The 19,319-nt window shown below is 46.5% G+C and overlaps 1 protein-coding gene and 1 long non-coding RNA gene across 6 annotated transcripts in view; one reads left to right on the top strand and one right to left on the bottom strand.

Moving 5' to 3' along the window:
- Positions 1-2,159, top strand: part of LOC142467328 (uncharacterized) — a 38,699-nt gene extending 36,540 nt beyond the window's left edge. Inside the window, exon 4 of the long non-coding RNA XR_012788366.1 lies at positions 1,362-2,159. This is a non-coding gene — a long non-coding RNA (uncharacterized LOC142467328). The remainder of the gene's footprint in view (positions 1-1,361) is intronic.
- Positions 1-19,319, bottom strand: part of LOC142467326 (connector enhancer of kinase suppressor of ras 2-like) — a 497,579-nt gene that overhangs the window by 26,711 nt on the left and 451,549 nt on the right. For all 5 annotated transcript variants that reach the window (XR_012788363.1, XM_075572875.1, XM_075572877.1 and 2 more), the window contains exons 17-19: positions 18,878-19,053; positions 16,541-16,614; positions 14,051-14,122 (exon numbers count right to left, since the gene is read on the bottom strand). Coding sequence is in view for 4 of the 5 variants with exons in the window: in XM_075572875.1 (XP_075428990.1) it covers positions 14,051-14,122; positions 16,541-16,614; positions 18,878-19,053 (322 nt within the window). In the remaining variant the exon portion in view is untranslated. The remainder of the gene's footprint in view (positions 1-14,050; positions 14,123-16,540; positions 16,615-18,877; positions 19,054-19,319) is intronic.

A 19,319-nucleotide genomic window follows, 5' to 3' on the forward strand; every position in this document is an offset into this window, starting at 1 on the left:
TTACCGTTTATATTTTTTATATATAAATATAAATCTACATATGCCTCAATACTATAAACATGAGCTCTCTAAAGATTTTTTTTTTTTAGGGTGCTGGAAGTTTCACAGTAATTGTCCTTATATCTTACAGAACATATCATAATGGTTTTATTTTATTCTGTATGGATGTTCCCCAAGATGTTCCCATGTTAGTTTAGGCAGGGGTGAGCAAATCCAGTCCCCAAGCACCACCAACAGGTCAGGTGTTATGGTGTCGTTGACTGAGCAACTAGTTGAGCCACCTGTGCTGAATCAGGGATATCCTTAAAACATGTCCTGTTGATGGCCCTTCAGGACTGGAGTTGGCCATTCTTGAGTTAGGGTGTCATAAAAACAATGTTATATGACAACCACTGAAATCTTATTGATCCACAATGTCTGTGCAAGTCATTTGAGACATCACTTGGTAGGATGAAAAAATCACATTATATGACAGCAATACCATCTGCAGTAGCACGCTTGATTATATGCTATTCCCAAGAAAACAGAGAAATAATGGAATGGGGTTTTTCATCTTTTTTTTCTTTTTCCCTTTTGGATCCTAAAAACTAGGTTCTATTTTAAGTTGTTACACATTTTATGAAGAGGAACAAAAATGCGGAATTTCTTTAGCAACATTTAGAACCTTCAATATATAATAATAAAAAAGTAAACAAGACTGCACTAGGTACATCTGACATTTTTTTACATGATTTAAAATGAGATCTTTGTATGAAGAAAGTGGTCGGCGGGGACATATCTTCCTTTGTTTTTCTGTCTGAAACCCCACGTATTTATGAAGTGCATTTCTACGTTTGTAGAAGTCGGCACATGCTGTTAGTATCCTGTGTAAATAAAACATACACCACCTTTAAGGTAATGGAGAAAACCAAAGCAGAAAATCGTCAAGGAAAATAATGCAAGATACACATTTCTTAATACACAGACTTCCGCCAACATGCAAATGTAACCCTGCCCCAATTCCTCCCACGCCCACCATAAATCCCTCACGTCTCCGCAGGCAGACGCAGACATACCCAAAAATGATGCAACTCTGATTACTATGCAGCGTGGCGCAGGGGTTTTCAGCTCGATTTGCGTTTAAATAAAGACTTTGCGCTTATATTTGTCCTTTAGTTAGTACACAGAGCCCATTGCAATTGCAGCAACAATGTGGTTCATAACCATAGGATTGAATAAATGATAATACAATAACACTTCTTGGTAGCTTTCTACTGTATCACTTGCCCTTTCGTTCTTCTCAAATCTTTTAGGATGTCAGTAAAAGGAATCAATGTATTTTTACTTATTGCAAATAGTTTCATTTTTTTTTTTTTTTTTAGAGTATATCCCAAACTGCAAATCAAAGAGAAGTAACAGGGAGAGGGCAGAACGGAAACATTGTCTCAGCCTGTAAGGAAAGCAGGAAGATTATTCCAGAAGTGAGGGAATCCTGGGAAACAAGATGATGATTTGGGGGAACTTAATTTTAGGTGACAAAGAGAGAGGCAAACCGGTCCAAAGCCCTTTCTCGGATTTCCCACATTTGTTAGACCGAATCCGCCCCTAGAAAAGCAGTGGTTGTGGGTTCTCGTCCTGTTGGTTCTGACCCCGTTCCAGTCATTAGGCGCCTATCAACTTTGTTACATTGGTATGGAAATCATTTTATGAAATGCGGGATGGAACTCATGCTAATAAATGCAAGGTCTATTTAAATACCTCCCAGGGTACCTCAGGTATGCTCATTTACGAGCAGAAGTATCTCTCCCTAAGTTATTTTGGAGGGGCGTTTGAGGAGATACTGTATGAAATATCAACTTGGAGAAAGAAGAGGGATACAGCGATTTGGCACACAGGATATAAGCGCTACGTCTAAGTCCGTGAAAGAAAAGCTCAGTTGTGCCCGACAAGTTCTTTTTCTGTTAGGTTTAATATTGGGTTAATGACTTTGATCTTCTTTCACAGTGGGAGACTAATGTCAATTTTGAAAATCTGAGTTAGTTTGATCCATTAAACAAACGGCAGCGACACAGGGGTCACTTTTCTCTATTGATAAGGGAGTAAAATGGACCTCTGTTTGTAATGTGTTGCACAATTGGAAAACATTATTATTGATAAAGAGCAAGCAGCTCAACTTTATATTCACAGTGGGATGCACCTCATGGTAATAAATAAACAATGTCTAAAGTCGCATGATTTTTTACCAGTCTGTCAAGCAGGGCCGCCGACAGGGGGGACAAAGCCGGTACAAGTGTCCTGGGCCCGGTGACTGCAGGGGGCCCGGCTGCTGGTCCTGTAGTAACCGCTGGGCCCCTGCTCTCCGCCAGCTGCATGCCTCCCTCACCCTGTCCCACGCTGAGCTTCTGACGCGCAATGGGCCTCTGACGTCAGCGCGCCAGAAGTAAGCTTGGTCCAGTTTGGGGGGGTAGTTGTATTTTTATATATAATTGGGGGGGGGGGTGTATTTTTATATATAATTGGGGGGAGGTGTATTTTTATATGTATTGGGGGTGTCTTTTTATATGTATTGGGGGGTGGGTATATTTTTATATGTATTGGGGTATTTTATGTGTGTTGGGGGGTGTATTTTTATATGTGTAGCCCTGGTGCCCTCCGGTTCCCAGAGACCCCCCTCCTTTGGATCAGTGCGGTCGCGGGTGCCGCCGGAGCCAGCGACGGACCCACCAGCTGCTTCCAAATGCGGGGGCCGGAGCAGGGAGCGGTCCGAGCCTTAGGAGGCTCGGCGGCGCACCTGGCAAGCGGGGGCCGCCATTGTGGATGTGCGCGCATGCGCCGTGATCATGCATGCGCGGGAGAAGCTAGGGAGTTGCGGCGGCCATTAGGGAGTCGCGCAGGAGAATCGCGCACGTGGCCCCAATATAGGAATAGCCTCCTAGGGACTACAATTCCCAGGAGGCTAAGGGTGGAAGGCACCAGGTGCCTCAGCACGGCCAATAGGGCTGGAGGATTGCCCTGTCATGGAGATGGATACATTTCGCGGGGTTTTGAGGAGAGGGTTAGTCGGCGCCAGGAGAAGCTAGGGGAAGGAGGTAGGGTGCAGGAGTCAGTGACTCCCTGCACTAGGCCAGCAGCCCCCGAGGCCCCAGATAGCCCTGAGCCACCCAGTAGTGTGAGTTGTGTCAGGGACAGGCCCCAGGTTAGGGACCCTGCCCCTTACTATCCAGAGCCAGTTAGGGACCCAGCGGACGCGGCGCGTTCATCCAGAGGTTTGGGCTCAGACCTTCGCTGTTGCTGCAGCAGCCATCCAGGTGGGATCGCCCCGGACGGTAGTTCCTGTGTTCATCCACCATCGGATCCTTTGCGAAGCTCCTTGGCAGGCCGGCACTGGAGTGCTCGGCAGGTAACCCTCACCAAGTGCACCAACGATACTATATTAGATTCACACGGGACCAGTGGCTGCGCAGTCACACATATCTATCTCACTTGAAGGGTGGGAGACATATTGTGTGGGGTTACTGGACACGGGGTGGGATCACCCGGTGAAGTGGGTAGCGTCCTGCGAGACGCAGTAGTTAGTGTCTCCTCTAGGGAGGGACACCTGTTGATTCTATGCATGAGTACGGTTGCACTAGTAAAGGCATTGATTGTTATACATGCTGTGTGTGTATTAATATATATTGTCCTGCGAGGAACCACTCCCCCTCTGGTGGGAGCCATCGCAGGTGGAGGAGCTGCACCAAGTACTGTACGAGGTTTCTCATATTATTATACATGCCCCAGGTTCCCCGTGGCGGAAGCTCAGCCCTCCTGTGAGCCTAACAGGTAAAGCACCACACCTAGTAACATTAGGTTCTCCGCACCTACACTCTATCTGCGATCGGGTGGGGGAATACCCGTTACATATGTATTGGGGGTGTATTTTTATATGTATTGGGGGGTGGGTGTATTTTTATATGTATTGGAGAGCAAGGGGGTGGGTATATTTTAATATGTATTGGGGGGTGTATTTTTATATGTATTTGGGGGGGTATTTTTTATTATGTATTGGGGGTGTGTATTTCTATATGAATTGACGGGGGATGGGTGTATTTTAATGTATTGGGGCAGTGGGTGTATTTTTATATGTATTGGGGGGTAGGTGTATTTTTATATGTATTGTGGGGTGGGTGCATTTCTATATGTATTGGAGGGGGAGGGGGTGTATTTTTATATGTATTGGGGAGGGTGGTTGTGTGTGTGTGTGTGTGTGTGTGTGTGTGTGTGTGTGTGTGTGTGTGTGTGTGTGTGTGTGTGTGTGGTGGGGTGGGGTGTTTTTTTTAAATGTGTATTGGGGGGTTGTATTTTTATATGTATTGGAGGGGTGGGGTGTATTTTAATATGAATTGGGGGGGTATTTTTATATGTATTGGGGGTGTTTTTAAATGTATTGGAGGGATTGTATGTATTTGTTTTTCTTTGTTTTTTCGTATGTATTTGGGGTGTGGAGCTGGTTTGTATGTGTTTAGGGGGTTTGGTATGTATTTTGTGGGGAGATTGAGTGAGAGTGGGTTAATTGAGGGAGGGGGGAAGAGTGCGAGGTGAGACGGAGGGGAGAGAAATACATGGGAAGAGGGGGGAAATAGAGGGGGCTCATGAGGTGTGACATGGGGGGGGCTCGCAAGACCGCTGACACAGAAGGAGCTGGGCATGGACATAACTCTAGTCCTGGGCCACAGGAAATATGTCCGCGGCCCTGCTGGCAAGCACTCACTCCGTAAGTAGCCGAAACCCAAAATGAAGGTCCGTATTTACCTAGCAGTCTTCTTCAAGAAGAGACCTTCCCGTGCGGGATAACATCGTAAAGCTCACTGCTGGAGGGTGTCTTCCGGTAGAAGACAGCTTAATAAATATACACCTAATCACTCTTGAGGTTGCACCGCTGTTCTTTCTGTTGATGTCCTAGCCACAATTGCTTAATACAGAAAGTCACTCATGGGATAAATTAGAAGCATTCCCTTTGATTTGATAATTTGACATAATTCTGTTGATTTTATGTGATGTCTTCTTAAATGTGTCAGGCTGGCGGCAGATGAATAAACCCTAGACAGCCGAACAGCTGAGAATTGAACCATAACAATATGTGTTATTTGTCGGCATTCTTTAAAAGCACCTAATGTTAATTTTAATGTTACTTTTTGACCTTTTATGAAATGTGGAGTCTAATGTTTCCATTACTTTGATGGAATCTCAACGATAAAATTATTTAATGTACGTAGGATGACTCCATGTATGGCTTATCTAATCCCTGTCCTGTCATTTGTTCATTAACAACACATTGTAAGCAACTAGCTTAGGAATTCCTAGCTGGGCACTTCATACATCCCCAAGCAACCTCCAGCCAAGTGACATAATTAGGAAGAGAGGCATCTAAAGAAAAGCACTATGTTTTATTTATCTTTTATCTTTTTCTTTTTACTATATATTTCTAAAAGCACTGTATGTCTGTCTGCGTGGCCTGTGTCCCTCAGGCCAATGAGATTGCTCCCTTGGGCCGGCCGCCCCCGCACACCTCTCATTGGCCTGAGGCGGAGTGACGGGCCAAAGGTCACACACACACACACACCCGCCCGCCCAGGTAAGTCACCTCGCGCCTCATTCCAGGCCCACACAGGGCGCTTCCTGCCGCCGCCTGCACGGCACATCGGGGGACCAAGCGGTTGCCCGGGGGGGACGGGGGAGGCGAGCCCCGCCAGGCCACAGGCCCACACAGGGCGCTTCCTGCCGCCGCCGCCTGCACGGCACATCGGGGAACCAAGCGGTCGCCCGGGGGGGAACAGGGGGGGGGCGAGCCCTGAGTCATGGGGAACGGGGGGGGGGGGGCGAGTCACGGGGAATGGGGGGGGGCGAGCCCCCTGTCACGGGGAACGGGAGCCCCGAGTATGACAATACATATGCCCCCTGCTCTCCACCCCCCCCACTTCCCTTTCCCCCACTCCCCTTTCCCCCCCCCCCCTTCCCCCCCCACTCCCCTTTCCCCCACCCCACCACTCCCCTTTCCCCCACCCCCCCACTCCCCTTTCCCCCACCCCCCCCACTCCCCTTTCCCCTGCCCCCCCACTCCCCTTTCCCCCACCCCCCCACTCCCCTTTCCCCCACCCCCCACTCCCCTTTCCCCCACCCCCTTTTCCCCCCCACCCCCCTTTCCCCCACCCCCCACTCCCCTTTCCCCCACCCCCCTTTCCTCCACCCCCCTTTCCCCCACCCCCCTTTCCTCCACCCCCCTTTCCCCCACTCCCCTTTCCCCCACTCCCCTTTCCCCCCCAACCCCTTTTCCCCCCACTCCCTTTTCCCCCACCTCCCACCCACTCCCTTTTCCCCCACCCCCCACCCACTCCCCTTTCCCCCACCCCCCACCCACTCCCCTTTCCCCCACCCCCCACCCACTCCCCTTTCCCCCACCCCCCACCCACTCCCCTTTCCCCCCACCCCCCACCCACTCCCCTTTCCCCCACCCCCCACCCACTCCCCTTTCCCCCACTCCCCTTTCCCCCAACCCCCCCACTCCCCTTTCCCCCACCCACTCCCCTTTCCCCCACCCACTCCCCTTTCCCCCACCCCCCACTCCCCTTTCCCCCACCCCCCCACTCCCCTTTCCCCCACCCCCCCCACTCCCCTTTCCCCCAGCCCCCCCACTCCCCTTTCCCCCACCCCCACTCCCCTTTCCCCCACCCCCCACTCCCCTTTCCCCCACCCCCCACTCCCCTTTCCCCCACCCCCCCCACTCCCCTTTCCCCCACCCCCCCACTCCCCTTTCCCCCACCCCCCACTTCCCTTTCCCCCACCCCTCCCCTTTCCCCCACCCCCCACTCCCCCACCCCCCACTCCCCTTTCCCCCATCCCCCCCACTCCCCTTTCTCCCACCCCCACTCCCCTTTCCCCACCCCCCTTTCCCCCACCCCCCTTTCCCCCACCCCCCTTTCCCCCACCCCCTTTCCCCCACTCCCCTTTCCACCACCCCCCAACCCACCCACTTCCCTTTCCCCCACCCCCCACTCCCCTTTCCCCCACCCCCCCACTCCCCTTTCCCCCACCCCCCACTCCCCTTTCCCCCACCCCCCCACTCCCCTTTCCCCACCCCCCCACTCCCTTTCCCCCACCCCCCCACTCCCCTTTCCCCACCCCCCCACTCCCCTTTCCCCCCTCCTCCCCTTCCCCCCACTCCCCTTTCCCCCCCCTCCTCCCCTTTCCCCCCTCCTCCCCTTTCCCCCCCTCCTCCCCTTTCCCCCCTCCTCCCCTTTCCCCCCCTCCCCTTCCCCCCCCCTCCTCCCCTTCCCCCCCTCCTCCCCTTTCCCCCCTCCTCCCCTTCCCCCCTTCCTCCCTTCCCCCTCCTCCCCTTCCCTCCTTTCCCCCCCCTCCTCCCCTTTCCCCCCTCCTCCCCTTCCCCCCCTCCTCCCCTTCCCCCCTCCTCCCCTTTCCCCCCCCTCCTACCCTTCCTCCCCCTCCTCCCCTTTCTCCCCACCTCCTCCCCCCTTTCCTCCCCCCCTTTCCTCCTCCCCTTTCTCCCCCCCTCCTCCCCTTTCCTCCCCCCCCTCCTCCCCTTTCCTCCCCCCCTCCTCCCCTTTCCCCCCCCTCCTCCCCTTCCCCCCTCCTCCCCTTTCCCCCCCTCCTCCCCTTTCCCCCTCCTCCCCTTTCCCCCCCTCCCCTTCCCCCCCCCTCCTCCCCTTTCCCTCTTCCCCCCTCCCACCCCTTCACCCCTTCCCACCCTTCCACTCCTTCCCCCCTCCACCAACCCTTCCACCCCTTCCCCAACCCTTCCTCCACCCCTTCCCCCCCCTCCTCCACCCCTTCCCCCCCTCCTCCACCCCTTCCCCCCCTCCTCCACCCCTTCCCCCCCCTCGACGAACAATCTGCCCATGACAGGTGGTGAAATCTCCTTTCCTCAAATCTCAAAGGACAGGGTTCTTTAGAGTAAGGGCAGTGAAAATGTCAATCTCTCGTAGGTATCGTACAGGAAGGTGTTGATTATAAATCCTTCTGCTGTAGGTCCATTGTCCATGAGACCTGATCTTGTTTCTGCTGCTCCTATTATTGACAAATCTTTTGAGTACAGGCAGTCCTCGGTTATCCAACGGAATCCGTTCTGGAAGTAGCGCTGGATAGTGAAACCGTTGTAAAGCGAGTCCCATGTTAATCAGTGGCGGTGAGCGTTGAGATAACGCATTCAGGCATCGGATAACGCATTCCGGCATGGAAAAACAGCCCATAGGGTTGCATTGTAAAGTGTTGGATATGCCATTCGTTGTAAAGTGAAACGTTGGATAATGAGGACTACCTGTACTAACTAACCAGCTACTAGGACTAAGCGATGTGCAGCTGCACCCTTTGATTTTCTTTATCCAGTGGTACCAGTGCGATGTTAGTACTTGGCCCTTTGCACATATCAGTTACTGATTTATGGAACATACTGTATGTGGGTAAGTCCAAGTTCTAATCTTTCTTTTACATGGTACTGTTTGTCTGCCCTATCACTCAAGCGGCACTAAGAATCTGCTATTGTAAACTAATGAGAAGGTAGGTTACATGTGTATATGGCTTCCCCTTCATATTGTGTCCCAGTGTCTTGTAGTTATACAAAATAAACTATCATAAAGAAGCTTTCATAAAAGCCTATTAAAAATGATTTTCAAATGGAATTAAATAGCCATCCATTCAAATAATTCACATTCATCTGTTTTGCCCAAGAGTGCCATTGTTGATCACAGTTTCAACTGCTCTGCAATATGTGCACTCTTCCTTCCTGCTTTTTGCATATTCTTCTAAAAAGGCAGATTAATCTGATGGATATACTGTAAGAAACGACCTACACAATCTCCACAATGTCCAGATGCAACGCCAAGTAACAATTGTCAATGAAAGATCGCAAACTGTGTGATGTTTGGTGCTTAATGTATTATCAAGTTATCATTTGTAACTGATAGCACATCACTTTTCTTGGTCCCTATGCGCTAGTTTGTTGGTGAAGAGTAAGCCGGGAGCCTCTTTTTTGTATTGCATGACTCGGACAACAATATTTTCCCTGTTCCATCATAAAGGCAAACTCATTTATTTATCTATCATTGTATGGGTGAAGCGTGTGAAACCTCCAGGATCACTGTTAGCATGGCTCACTAAAATATAATCTCACGCACCCAATTGCTCCATAAGAAGTTTCACACAGTGACATCACATTGTTTTCTCTGGTTGCATAGGCATAACATTTGGGCCACTAAAACATTATAACAATGGGCTGAAGGAGTGACACCGACTTTGAAGCAGGGGAACCTGGTTCAATTCCCGGTGTCAGCTCCTTGTGACCTTGGGCGAGTCACTTAATCTCCCTGTGTCTCAGGCACTAAAATCATAGATTGTAAGCTCTGCGGAGCAGGGACTGTCTGTAAAATTGATATGTGCTGCGTACCGCGCGCTGTACTGTGATAATGCGCGTTGTGTCCCATTAGGAGAAAGTGCTATGTGAAATAAAGTTATTATTATTAACCATGGAGAGTGTCATTTTCTTTCTGACACATTTCAGCATACACTGTACTATATATCTCATTTGTTTTCAGGGTTTTCTAAAGGGCCATTTAAATTATTTCCTTCTTCTATTGAAATTTGAATAGATCAGTAACAGAGTTTTTGCTCAATTCTGCAGTATTCGAGAAAGAAAGGTGCACACTTTGCAGTAGTTCTAGTTTGAAACAATCAATGAACATATGTTCTTTCTTTATCATGAGGACTTTCAGAAATGACATTTACATGACCCCAGCTAATTAATTCAATACCGATCAAAATAAAACACAAATATAAATCTCAGGGCATTTATTGATCTGCCTGATGCGTCTGGAAGGTATAACAGAGTTTAGTACTTTTCTTATTTAATTTCATGGGTTGATTTCATTTGGACAAGCGTTAGCAATGAATAAGATCCTGCAATGAGTAGGCCACTCAGAAAGCGCACAGTGAAACTCTTCACTGGCCCCGGAGCAGCAATCTGGGCAAAATGTGCAACTGATCTTCTTCCATAATTGGAATCTGGAGGTTCTTTGGAGCTAAACCACTTTTTTTCCAGCTCTGGGGACCCACCCATTCCCAAAATAATTACTGTTTCAGGTGCCAGTCCTCCCTCATTGAGGGAACAACATGGCCGCCGTTATCGACCAATAGGAAGCTGCAACCAATTATATTGCGGCTTCCTATTGGCTCACAGGTCACGCAAGATTTGGTGGCCATATTATTCACCCAGGAGGGAGGATTTAAAACAAATTGTGTTTTTGTTTGTAAGCCCACTAAACATATCATATCACTGTCATTAGATTTAGTTTGGTTCCACCTGAGACTACAACTATAATACACATGCATGGGGTCTGGAAGTAAGGGGGGAGGGCGGCTGGAAGTAGGGGTGCTGGGGGTCTGGAAGTAAGGGTGCAGGGGGTACTGTAGCCCCCACCCTGGGTTTATACATCTTTACATTATGGTAATACCTGTGTATATAATACAGTATATGTATGTTACTGATTTTGCGTGTACAGAAACCGCACCCAAGAAGTTGTCCTGCACTGCTGTACACATGCCATAGGCTCATGCAGTTATTTGGAAAAGCTTGATTTAGCATGTGACTCTCTAGTTCTTACAAACCAGGCAGTAAGTATGTATACACTTTATGTTCACCTTAGAGTTGTGTTGCGTTAAAATGGTTCAACGATGGCCCTGATTTGTTGTTTAGTTTCTTTCGCAACTTAGTTTACTTCCTCTGCACAACTAGGTATGTATAGCTTTTTTATTTTACGCCTTAGTATAGGGTTATGTATTGGTGTCCCCTGGCTGCTACTGGGGCAATTAATAAAACACATTCTTATCAGATACAAGGGGGGAAATGGGGGTGGGATTCCAGTTCTCAAGGGCCACCAACAGATCGTCAGGTTTTAGGGATATCCCTGCTTCAGTACAGGTAGCTCGATCTGTGGCTCAGTCAACGACTGCATCACCTGTGCATTCATACAAAATAGCCAATGGAAATAATATAGTCTCTAAAGTGTGTGCCACAAAATATAATTACATTTTTATTTCTCATTGCGCTGTATTACAGGCGCTGTATCTCATTGCGCTACATCTCATTGCGCTGTATTACAGGCGCTGCATCTCATTGCGCTGTGTTACAGGCGCTGTATCTCATTGCGCTGTCTTTCATTGCGCTGTATTACAGGCGCTGCATCTCATTGCGCTGTGTTACAGGTGCTGTCTCTCATTGCGCTGTACTACAGACGCTGTATCATTGCGCTGTATTACAGGCGCTGTATCATTGCGCAGTATTACAGGCGCTGTATCTCATTGCGCTGTATTACAGGCGCTGTATCTCATTGCGCTGTATTACAGGCGCTGCATCTCATTGCGCTGTATTACAGGCGCTGCATCTCATTGCGCTGTATTACAGGCGCTGAATCTCATTGCGCTGTATTACAGGCGCTGCATCTCATTGCGCTGTATTACAGGCGCTGCATCTCATTGCGCTGTATTACAGGCGCTGAATCTCATTGCGCTGTATTACAGGCGCTGCATCTCATTGCGCTGTATTACAGGCGCTGCATCTCATTGCGCTGTATTACAGGCGCTGCATCTCATTGCGCTGTATTACAGGCGCTGCATCTCATTGCGCTGTATTACAGGCGCTGCATCTCATTGCGCTGTATTACAGGCGCTGCATCTCATTGCGCTGTATTACAGGCGCTGTATCTCATTGCGCTGTATTACAGGCGCTGCATCTCATTGCGCTGTATTACAGGCGCTGCATCTCATTGCGCTGTATTACAGGCGCTGCATCTCATTGCGCTGTATTACAGGCGCTGCATCTCATTGCGCTGTATTACAGGCGCTGAATCTCATTGCGCTGTATTACAGGCGCTGCATCTCATTGCGCTGTATTACAGGCGCTGCATCTCATTGCGCTGTATTACAGGCGCTGCATCTCATTGTGCTGCATCTCATTGCGCTGCATCTCATTGCGCTGTATTACAGGCGCTGTATCTCATTGTTGCAAAGCGTGTATTGTAGCGCAGTGAGACCATTGCACCAACAGCCACATGGTACAGTAATTATAGGCTTTCAAGCACCTAAATGTATTACATCTACAATTATGTTAATTGTTTTTCAATTATATTTGTAGCATGGGGCCTATTTCAACAAAGACAAAGAATGACCAAGTCAGGTGAGAGTTGAGAGATGTTACTTAGTTGCATTATTCATTTATCTCTGAGAACATGGTTGTGTTCATGTCGATTTGACGAAGCAAAATTGGTGCATTCATTTTGCAGAACAAAGTCTGCCCTTAACGCGCCGTAGGGCTCCACAGCAGGAGAACTTCATCAATGGCAGAGCAACCATGTAAGAGAAGCAAACCGATTGTTATAACAGTACGTCAGGGGTGACCAACTCCAGTCCTCAAAGCCACCCCCGCCGGGAGATCCTTAAAACCTGACCAGTTGGTGGCCCTTGAGGACTGGAGTTGGCTTCCCCTGCATTACATTGTCTTGAAAGCAGGAGTTCAAGAAGAAAAATTTTCCCATTTCCCCATGAAACGGAACATGCTGCCCTGAATAATGTCCCAGAGAGGTCCCCTAAGCCTTAACACTGTCTCTCCTTCAACAAATATACTTCAGAGGAGCAGAAACGCACACACCCTTGCCATATCTTTCTTGTATACCATTTCACCTTTGCTTTGTGTCAGAAACTCCACCAAGCCTGAAGTGATCTAATCCTTTCTATTTCATAACAATCCGCACTACATCTGTGAAACCTGATTCCCAAATGTCTTACTTTTGATACAACCACGAACAATAAAAGTGTTGGTGATTTACATTGATACATGGGCCTAAATTCATCACACTCTGTTGCAACGGAGTTAATATCACACCTTTCAATTGGGCCATAATGGCGGCCATGTTGTTTTCTCAATGAGGAAGGACTGGCGCCTGAAACAGTAATTATCTTGGATAAGGGGTCCCCAGAAATAACCTCCGGGTTCCAATTATGGAAGCAGATCAGTTGCACATTTTGCCCGGATTGCTGCTCCGGGTCCAGTGAAGAGTTTTACTGTGCGCTTTCTGAGTGGCCTATTCATTGCAGGATCTTATTCATTGCTAATGCTTGTCCCAAATTAAATCAACCCATGAAATTAAATTAGAAAAGTAATAAACTCTGTTATACCTTCCAGACGCATCAGTCAGATCAATAAATGCCACGACTTATGCCATAAAAATAATGCATTTCTTTTCATATATACCGCGTTTATTTTTCATTTTCAGAATTTGATGACTCCATGGCATAGACCCCTGCATTTTATTCAAAGCACCCAGTCAGACAGGTGTCAAAAGTTCCAAAATACATCCACAAATGTTTTACCATCAATATTCATCAAGAGCTTAAATATACTGAATGTCACAAGGAAGAGAGAGTAGTACTGGACAAAAAAAAGATGTGTAGAATCTTTTTTTCTAGTCCAATTAAATATAGTTGTACTTTGCAACATGCAAAAAAAAGGTGTGGTATCCAAATAAAGAGCGCTAAATAATTTTACTTCATTTGGTATGTACAGTATATAAGATTTATTTGGATTGAGCTGCACTTGGTATGCCTTTGCATAAGAACTTGTACACTACTGACTAAACTTGCGCTACATTTAAGGCAGGAGTGGCCAACTACCGTCCTCAAGGGCCACCAACAGGTCAGGTTTTAAGGATATCCTTGCTTCAGCACAGGTGGCTCAGTCATTGATTGAGCCACCTGTGCTGAAGCAGGAATATCCTTAAAACCTGACCTGTTGGTGGCCCTTGAGGACTGGAGTTGGCCACTCCTCATCTAAGGCATAGACACTAACGGTAATATTGCATACTGCAATGAACCATGCTTTGATGACTTATGACTTGCAGTAGTTGCCATATAATTCTGTATTAAGCCAGCACAGATAACAGCAGTCTGCATGGCATGGATATTTATAGTATAGTCCGTGGTAACAAATTACTATGCAGCTTCAAATGAATCAGTTTGACATTAATCTTACCTGTTCATTTCTTCAAGGCAGTCCGTAGCAAAGAAGAAACTCTTAATTTTCGGGTGACATGCTTTGAAGGCACTTTAAGAAAAAAAGAAGAAAATCACACAGCTTTTTTTTTCTTGAAGAAAAATGACTTGGCAGATGTTAATTATCAATGTACAATATATTCAAAGCTGCATTGAGTCTTTTTACATTATCTTACTATTCAAAACAAACACCAGACTGATACTTACAGCAAAAGCTACTTAAAGTTGCATCTTAACAATAATATTTTGGGGGCACCACTGGAGTTAGGAGTCCTGCGGTATTGAACCCCATTATTCTTAGCTCTGGGGACCCCTCATTTCCGAGATATTTTGTATTGATGTCTGTGCTCTTTCCAGGGCAAAAATTAAAAAGTCTTCAGATCTCGCGGGTTCCGCGGACCAATAGGAAGCTGCAACGTTGGTCTTTGTCGCCATCTTGCAGCCCTGCAGTGCCTGGACGTGGTGGGTCACCCCTGATTGTGCGTAACGTCGTACTGCGTTAGAATGAGAAACCCACCCCGTGCTGGAAGGGTAACAAAGTCTCCGTCTCTATTGGTGGTCTTACTGGCCAGGTTCTTCTTCCAGGAGTCTTACAGTCCAACAGAGGATAACGGTTAGTATCTCGGGAACAGCGGATCCTTGGAGCTACAAATAAAGTGATCCAGCTCCCTGGTTCCAATGCTGTTAAAAGTATTGATGTTATGCACAATTGTGTGAAATACTGGTGCAAACATTCACGTATAATATTTGCTCTTGTGGCTGAAATATCTGTTGGACAACTGAATTACATGTTGGTAACCCTTTTATGTGACCTCACCCAGCTACAGTTACTCATCCTTTATATTATGTGATACCAGGAAAATAAAAAAGAATCCCGTAATACATCATCTAAAGACCATGACAGATATATACACATTCTTATATTATTATTTCTTAAATGTCTTAATGTTTGAAACACCGCAAAGCTAGAAAAGCAGCTACTATTTGTCTGTATAGAAAACAACATATCCAAATATAACACATTCGGACTGTATGAATTACTCCACATGTAAAAGCCAATCTGCTAGGCTTATAATGTTCTCTAAACAAATTCCTCAGAAAATGGTTTTATCCATTATTAATCTATCTATATACCACAAAGAGCCTCCGCCATTTGTTACAAAGGCCTGACGTACGCACACACTTGTTACAATCCTGGGCTTGCAATATGAATATGTGTGTGCTCACTTTCAAACGCCAAACGGGAAAGCTATCAAACATGGTGCAATGTGCGGCAAACACGGTGCTACGTCACTATGTGAGCGGAATTAACCTTTCACATCTTGCTTTTGGAGCGGTATCCAACGGCACCTAAACCTGGTGGATTTCATTGGCACAAAGAGAGAGAAAAACCACACCAGCTACAGCCGCAATTTGTGAGGCATCTCATTATAATATCGCGCTGACTCCTTCCATAACTCCTTTTGTAACCGCTTCCCAAAATGCTTCTGATTCAAGTTAGGGCAAATGGAGCAAAGCCTCTGGATACATTCACGCAGAGTGACGCAGTCTTAAATTGACACGATTTGCTCCGCTTTTGGAGCAACGCTCCAGTTTGGGCCACTTTATACAAGTCACTCATTGACACTTATTTAATGGTGCAATAATGCCGATTCGGCAACCAGGAAGTGCCATCGTTGGATTTCCCGCTATGTATTCCGAGAATATGGGGGTCCCCGCAGCTTAAATTAACACGGTTCAGTTCCGAGGACCCCCTTCTCACCTTTAGGAAGAAGCTGCTACTTTAAAGCAGCCGTTTCTCCCCCTCCCCCCCCCCCCTTCACACACTGACAAGTAATTAGCTATGTTGCTGATTGATCCCTTCTCCTGTGATCGATCGCCGAAGATTCGGCTCAGGAGTTCACTAAATGGCTGTCAGTGCAGCAGAAGAGGACCAAAGATGCAAAGTTTTGTGCGGAAAATCATGTGACCCGGCAGTCACTAGATACAATTGGTGCACTGCTAGAGAGAGGGCAGTACTCAAGAAGGGGTGTGCCTGTTGCTATAGAAACACAAAAATGCTTGTTACAGTACATTATAATACATTAAAAATGATATTCAGAGTTGTTTTAAAAAAAAATGCTGCAAGTATTTTCTCATAGCTGATTAAAATAAAACACATGTAGGATATTGCTTGGTCTGCACGTCTACAGCTTTCACTTTTCACCACAATTTTTACCCAAAAATAACTGTTAGAAGGTGATTTGTAATATCTAATTCTTCTCTGCCCAGATGGTTTGGTTTTGTATTGATTACAAAACACACATCTAATAAGAGGCCCGATATTCTGTCCTGCACCGGGGGACTCCTTACAGCCCATTCAAGTTAATGGCCTGTAAGGAGTCTTTTGTCACCGTCTTATTGAACTAGAACTGCATAGTAACTATGAGACAATATCTCAAGACTATTTATAAATATACCATATACTCACTGTTTCCTCCTGCATTCAATGGCTCTATCTATCCTGAATTCAGGTAAACTGATGAACCCTTCCGCTTTTTCATCCTGCAATAACCCAAAATTGTAATCATTAGTTAACGGGAAAGAAATAATCCAACTCCGTTACATCATGTTTTCTCCCAGAAAGAGAATTGCGTTAACTACTATAACGGCCGTTAGCGATGTGATGCAAGAGAGGCCTTTACCTCAAACACCCGTTACCGGTAACACAGGGACTTAACGTTAGGCTGATTAAGTTATACCTAAACTTGGCATCCCATCTAAAACCATGAAATAGGGATTTGGTGGTGATACACTGATTTATACTATATACCTCCCAAAACATTACTCTACATAACTGGACAGATACCCGTGTACACACCTAAGATACTTGGGAAATATGCTAATCGAACTAATTTGAATATACTTTGACTATTCAAATTAGCATATTTCCCAGGAATCTCGGGGTGTTTACAGGTATCTCTTCACGTGAGGAGTGGTATATAAATCAATGCATACTCTGCAAAATAGTAGCATTACAATAATGTGAAGTTAAGCTAATGTTAATCAGAGATACAATGGCTGGGGTTTTTTTTTGCATATAATTAGCTTTGTGGCTGTGCGTTAACCTCAGGAAAAATAACGCCAGTTACTGCTATAGGTTACGTCACAGTATTTGTCCTGAGCTTTGTGGATGTAGATCTGTGCTCTTCACCCTAAATACAAAATCAAGAGACCAGTCCCTGTGGCGCTTACCGCACATCCTGGGGGAGAATTACTGCTCAACATGAACATTGTACATCAGGTCAGCCAAGGAATTAAATTATATAGATATAGATATATATACACACTTAATGAGGTATCATGCCTGGGTGCACTATTAACTTGAATCGAACAATGTGGGTGAAATAGGCGCTCGCAGGTCTCATTAAGTGCAAAATAATCATTTATTCAGCGATCAACGTTGCGGTTCTGACATTAACCTTTTTTACGACACTTAGGGGCCTAGTCGGTAAACTTCAATGTGACTTATCGGCTGCGAGTTTGCTATTTGCTATTCAGAGAGCGCATGTCAAACTTGCTTGGAAACTGCTTCTTACCGATCGGTAGCGCTCTCGCTCAGGGAAACCGAGCGGGTAGCTCAACAAATGCCCAGAATCGCATTTTTTGCCGGTAACTGCTATTTAGCTAGCATCAAAATGCACATCGCGGCTTAAACTCGCATATTCTGATCCCATCTTGCCTGAAGGTGGCAAGATGGGATCCGCGATGTGCATATCAAGGAGAAAAATGTATTCTTACTACATCGATTTGAAGCCTGGGGTCTCCAGAGCTGACCCGCATTAATATCAGCTCAGGGGACCCCCTGCTTCAATACTGTGTTAAAAAATAAGAACATGGAGATCGCCTGTAAGAGCTGTGCAGGGAGATGCAGCTCTCTCTGTGCAGGGAGATGCAACTCTCTCTGTGCTGGGAGATGCAGCTTCTCTCTGTGCAGGGAGATCGCCTGTAAAAGCTGTGCAGGGAGATCGCCTGTAAGAGCTGTGCAGGGAGATGCAGCTTCTCTCTGTGAAGGGAGATCGCCTGTAAGAGCTGTGCAGGGAGATGCAGCTCTCTCTGTGCAGGGGGATCGCCTGTAACAGCTGTGCAGGGAGATGCAGCTTCTCTCTGTGCAGGGAGTTACAGTTCTCTCTGTGCTGTTCTTCAGACTGCAGGGAAATCGCACGTTGATCCTACGGCAAACCTAGAGGCACTGTTAGTGGAAGAGCACTGCTTAATAAATATGGCATTCATTGTTTTAGGCTCCCTATGAACTTTGGCAAATCAATATTATTTTGTGGGAAATATACAGTATAGGGGCTGATTCTATAAGCGGTGGGATGGCTGTTTCACTGGTGATCGGGAGCTTATAGAATAGAATAAGCCCCATAGTCTTCAGTAGCCAGGTGTTAAGTGAAGATGATAGAAGACTTTGAGATAAATTGGCCAAATTTGCCGTACTAAAGGTGATTGTTTTTTACACTTAGTTATTTTTTATATTCTTTAGTTTTCTATGTATTTATTTTTTACACATTTTTTGAATATTTACTAATGTTCCATTTAAAAAAAAATAATTTGCAGCGGTTATTTTTGAACCCCAGTAATTTAGCAAATATGTATTTTTTTTTTAAATGCAGAAATGTGGTGTTTTCTAAGCGAATTCTAATTGTCGAGAGACTCTCTAATTAGTATATACTGCATATGTCAGAATATTCCAGTAGGACTCCCTAGACCTGGTAATTGCTTTGTGTACAACAGATCCCCTGCCTAAGCAATCGCCCCTGCTTACATTTTGGTTGGTGTACCAGTAGAGTGAAGAATCCTTGAGAATGAACCAGTACTTTTTCCACTTCTGTGTAAAGTAACCTTTGCCATCTTTCTTTTTCCACAACCAGCCTTCGCAGTCTCCATGGCCCAAGTCTTTGCATGAAATCCGCCGTCTGCTACCACTGGTCAGAGAGCTCCCTGAGAAAAACAATAGAGGGAGATTTCTAAGGTGTGACCGACTCTGTCACGCAGAAATCCAACCAACGTCACTGTGTTCACACCTACAATTGATCAGGCGTTGGTAGCTACAGTAGTGCACAATGACACACTACATGGCAGTGACGTTACATCATTTCATAGTTCATGAGGTTGAAAAAAGGCATATGTCCTTCGAGTTCAACCTCGGTTACAGCAAATGGAACAATGTTACTGAGCAATGCATAACACAGCGAATGACCCCCACA

Source organism: Ascaphus truei, chromosome 16 (genome assembly GCF_040206685.1).
Source record: "Ascaphus truei isolate aAscTru1 chromosome 16, aAscTru1.hap1, whole genome shotgun sequence".
NCBI classification, from domain to species: domain Eukaryota; kingdom Metazoa; phylum Chordata; class Amphibia; order Anura; family Ascaphidae; genus Ascaphus; species Ascaphus truei.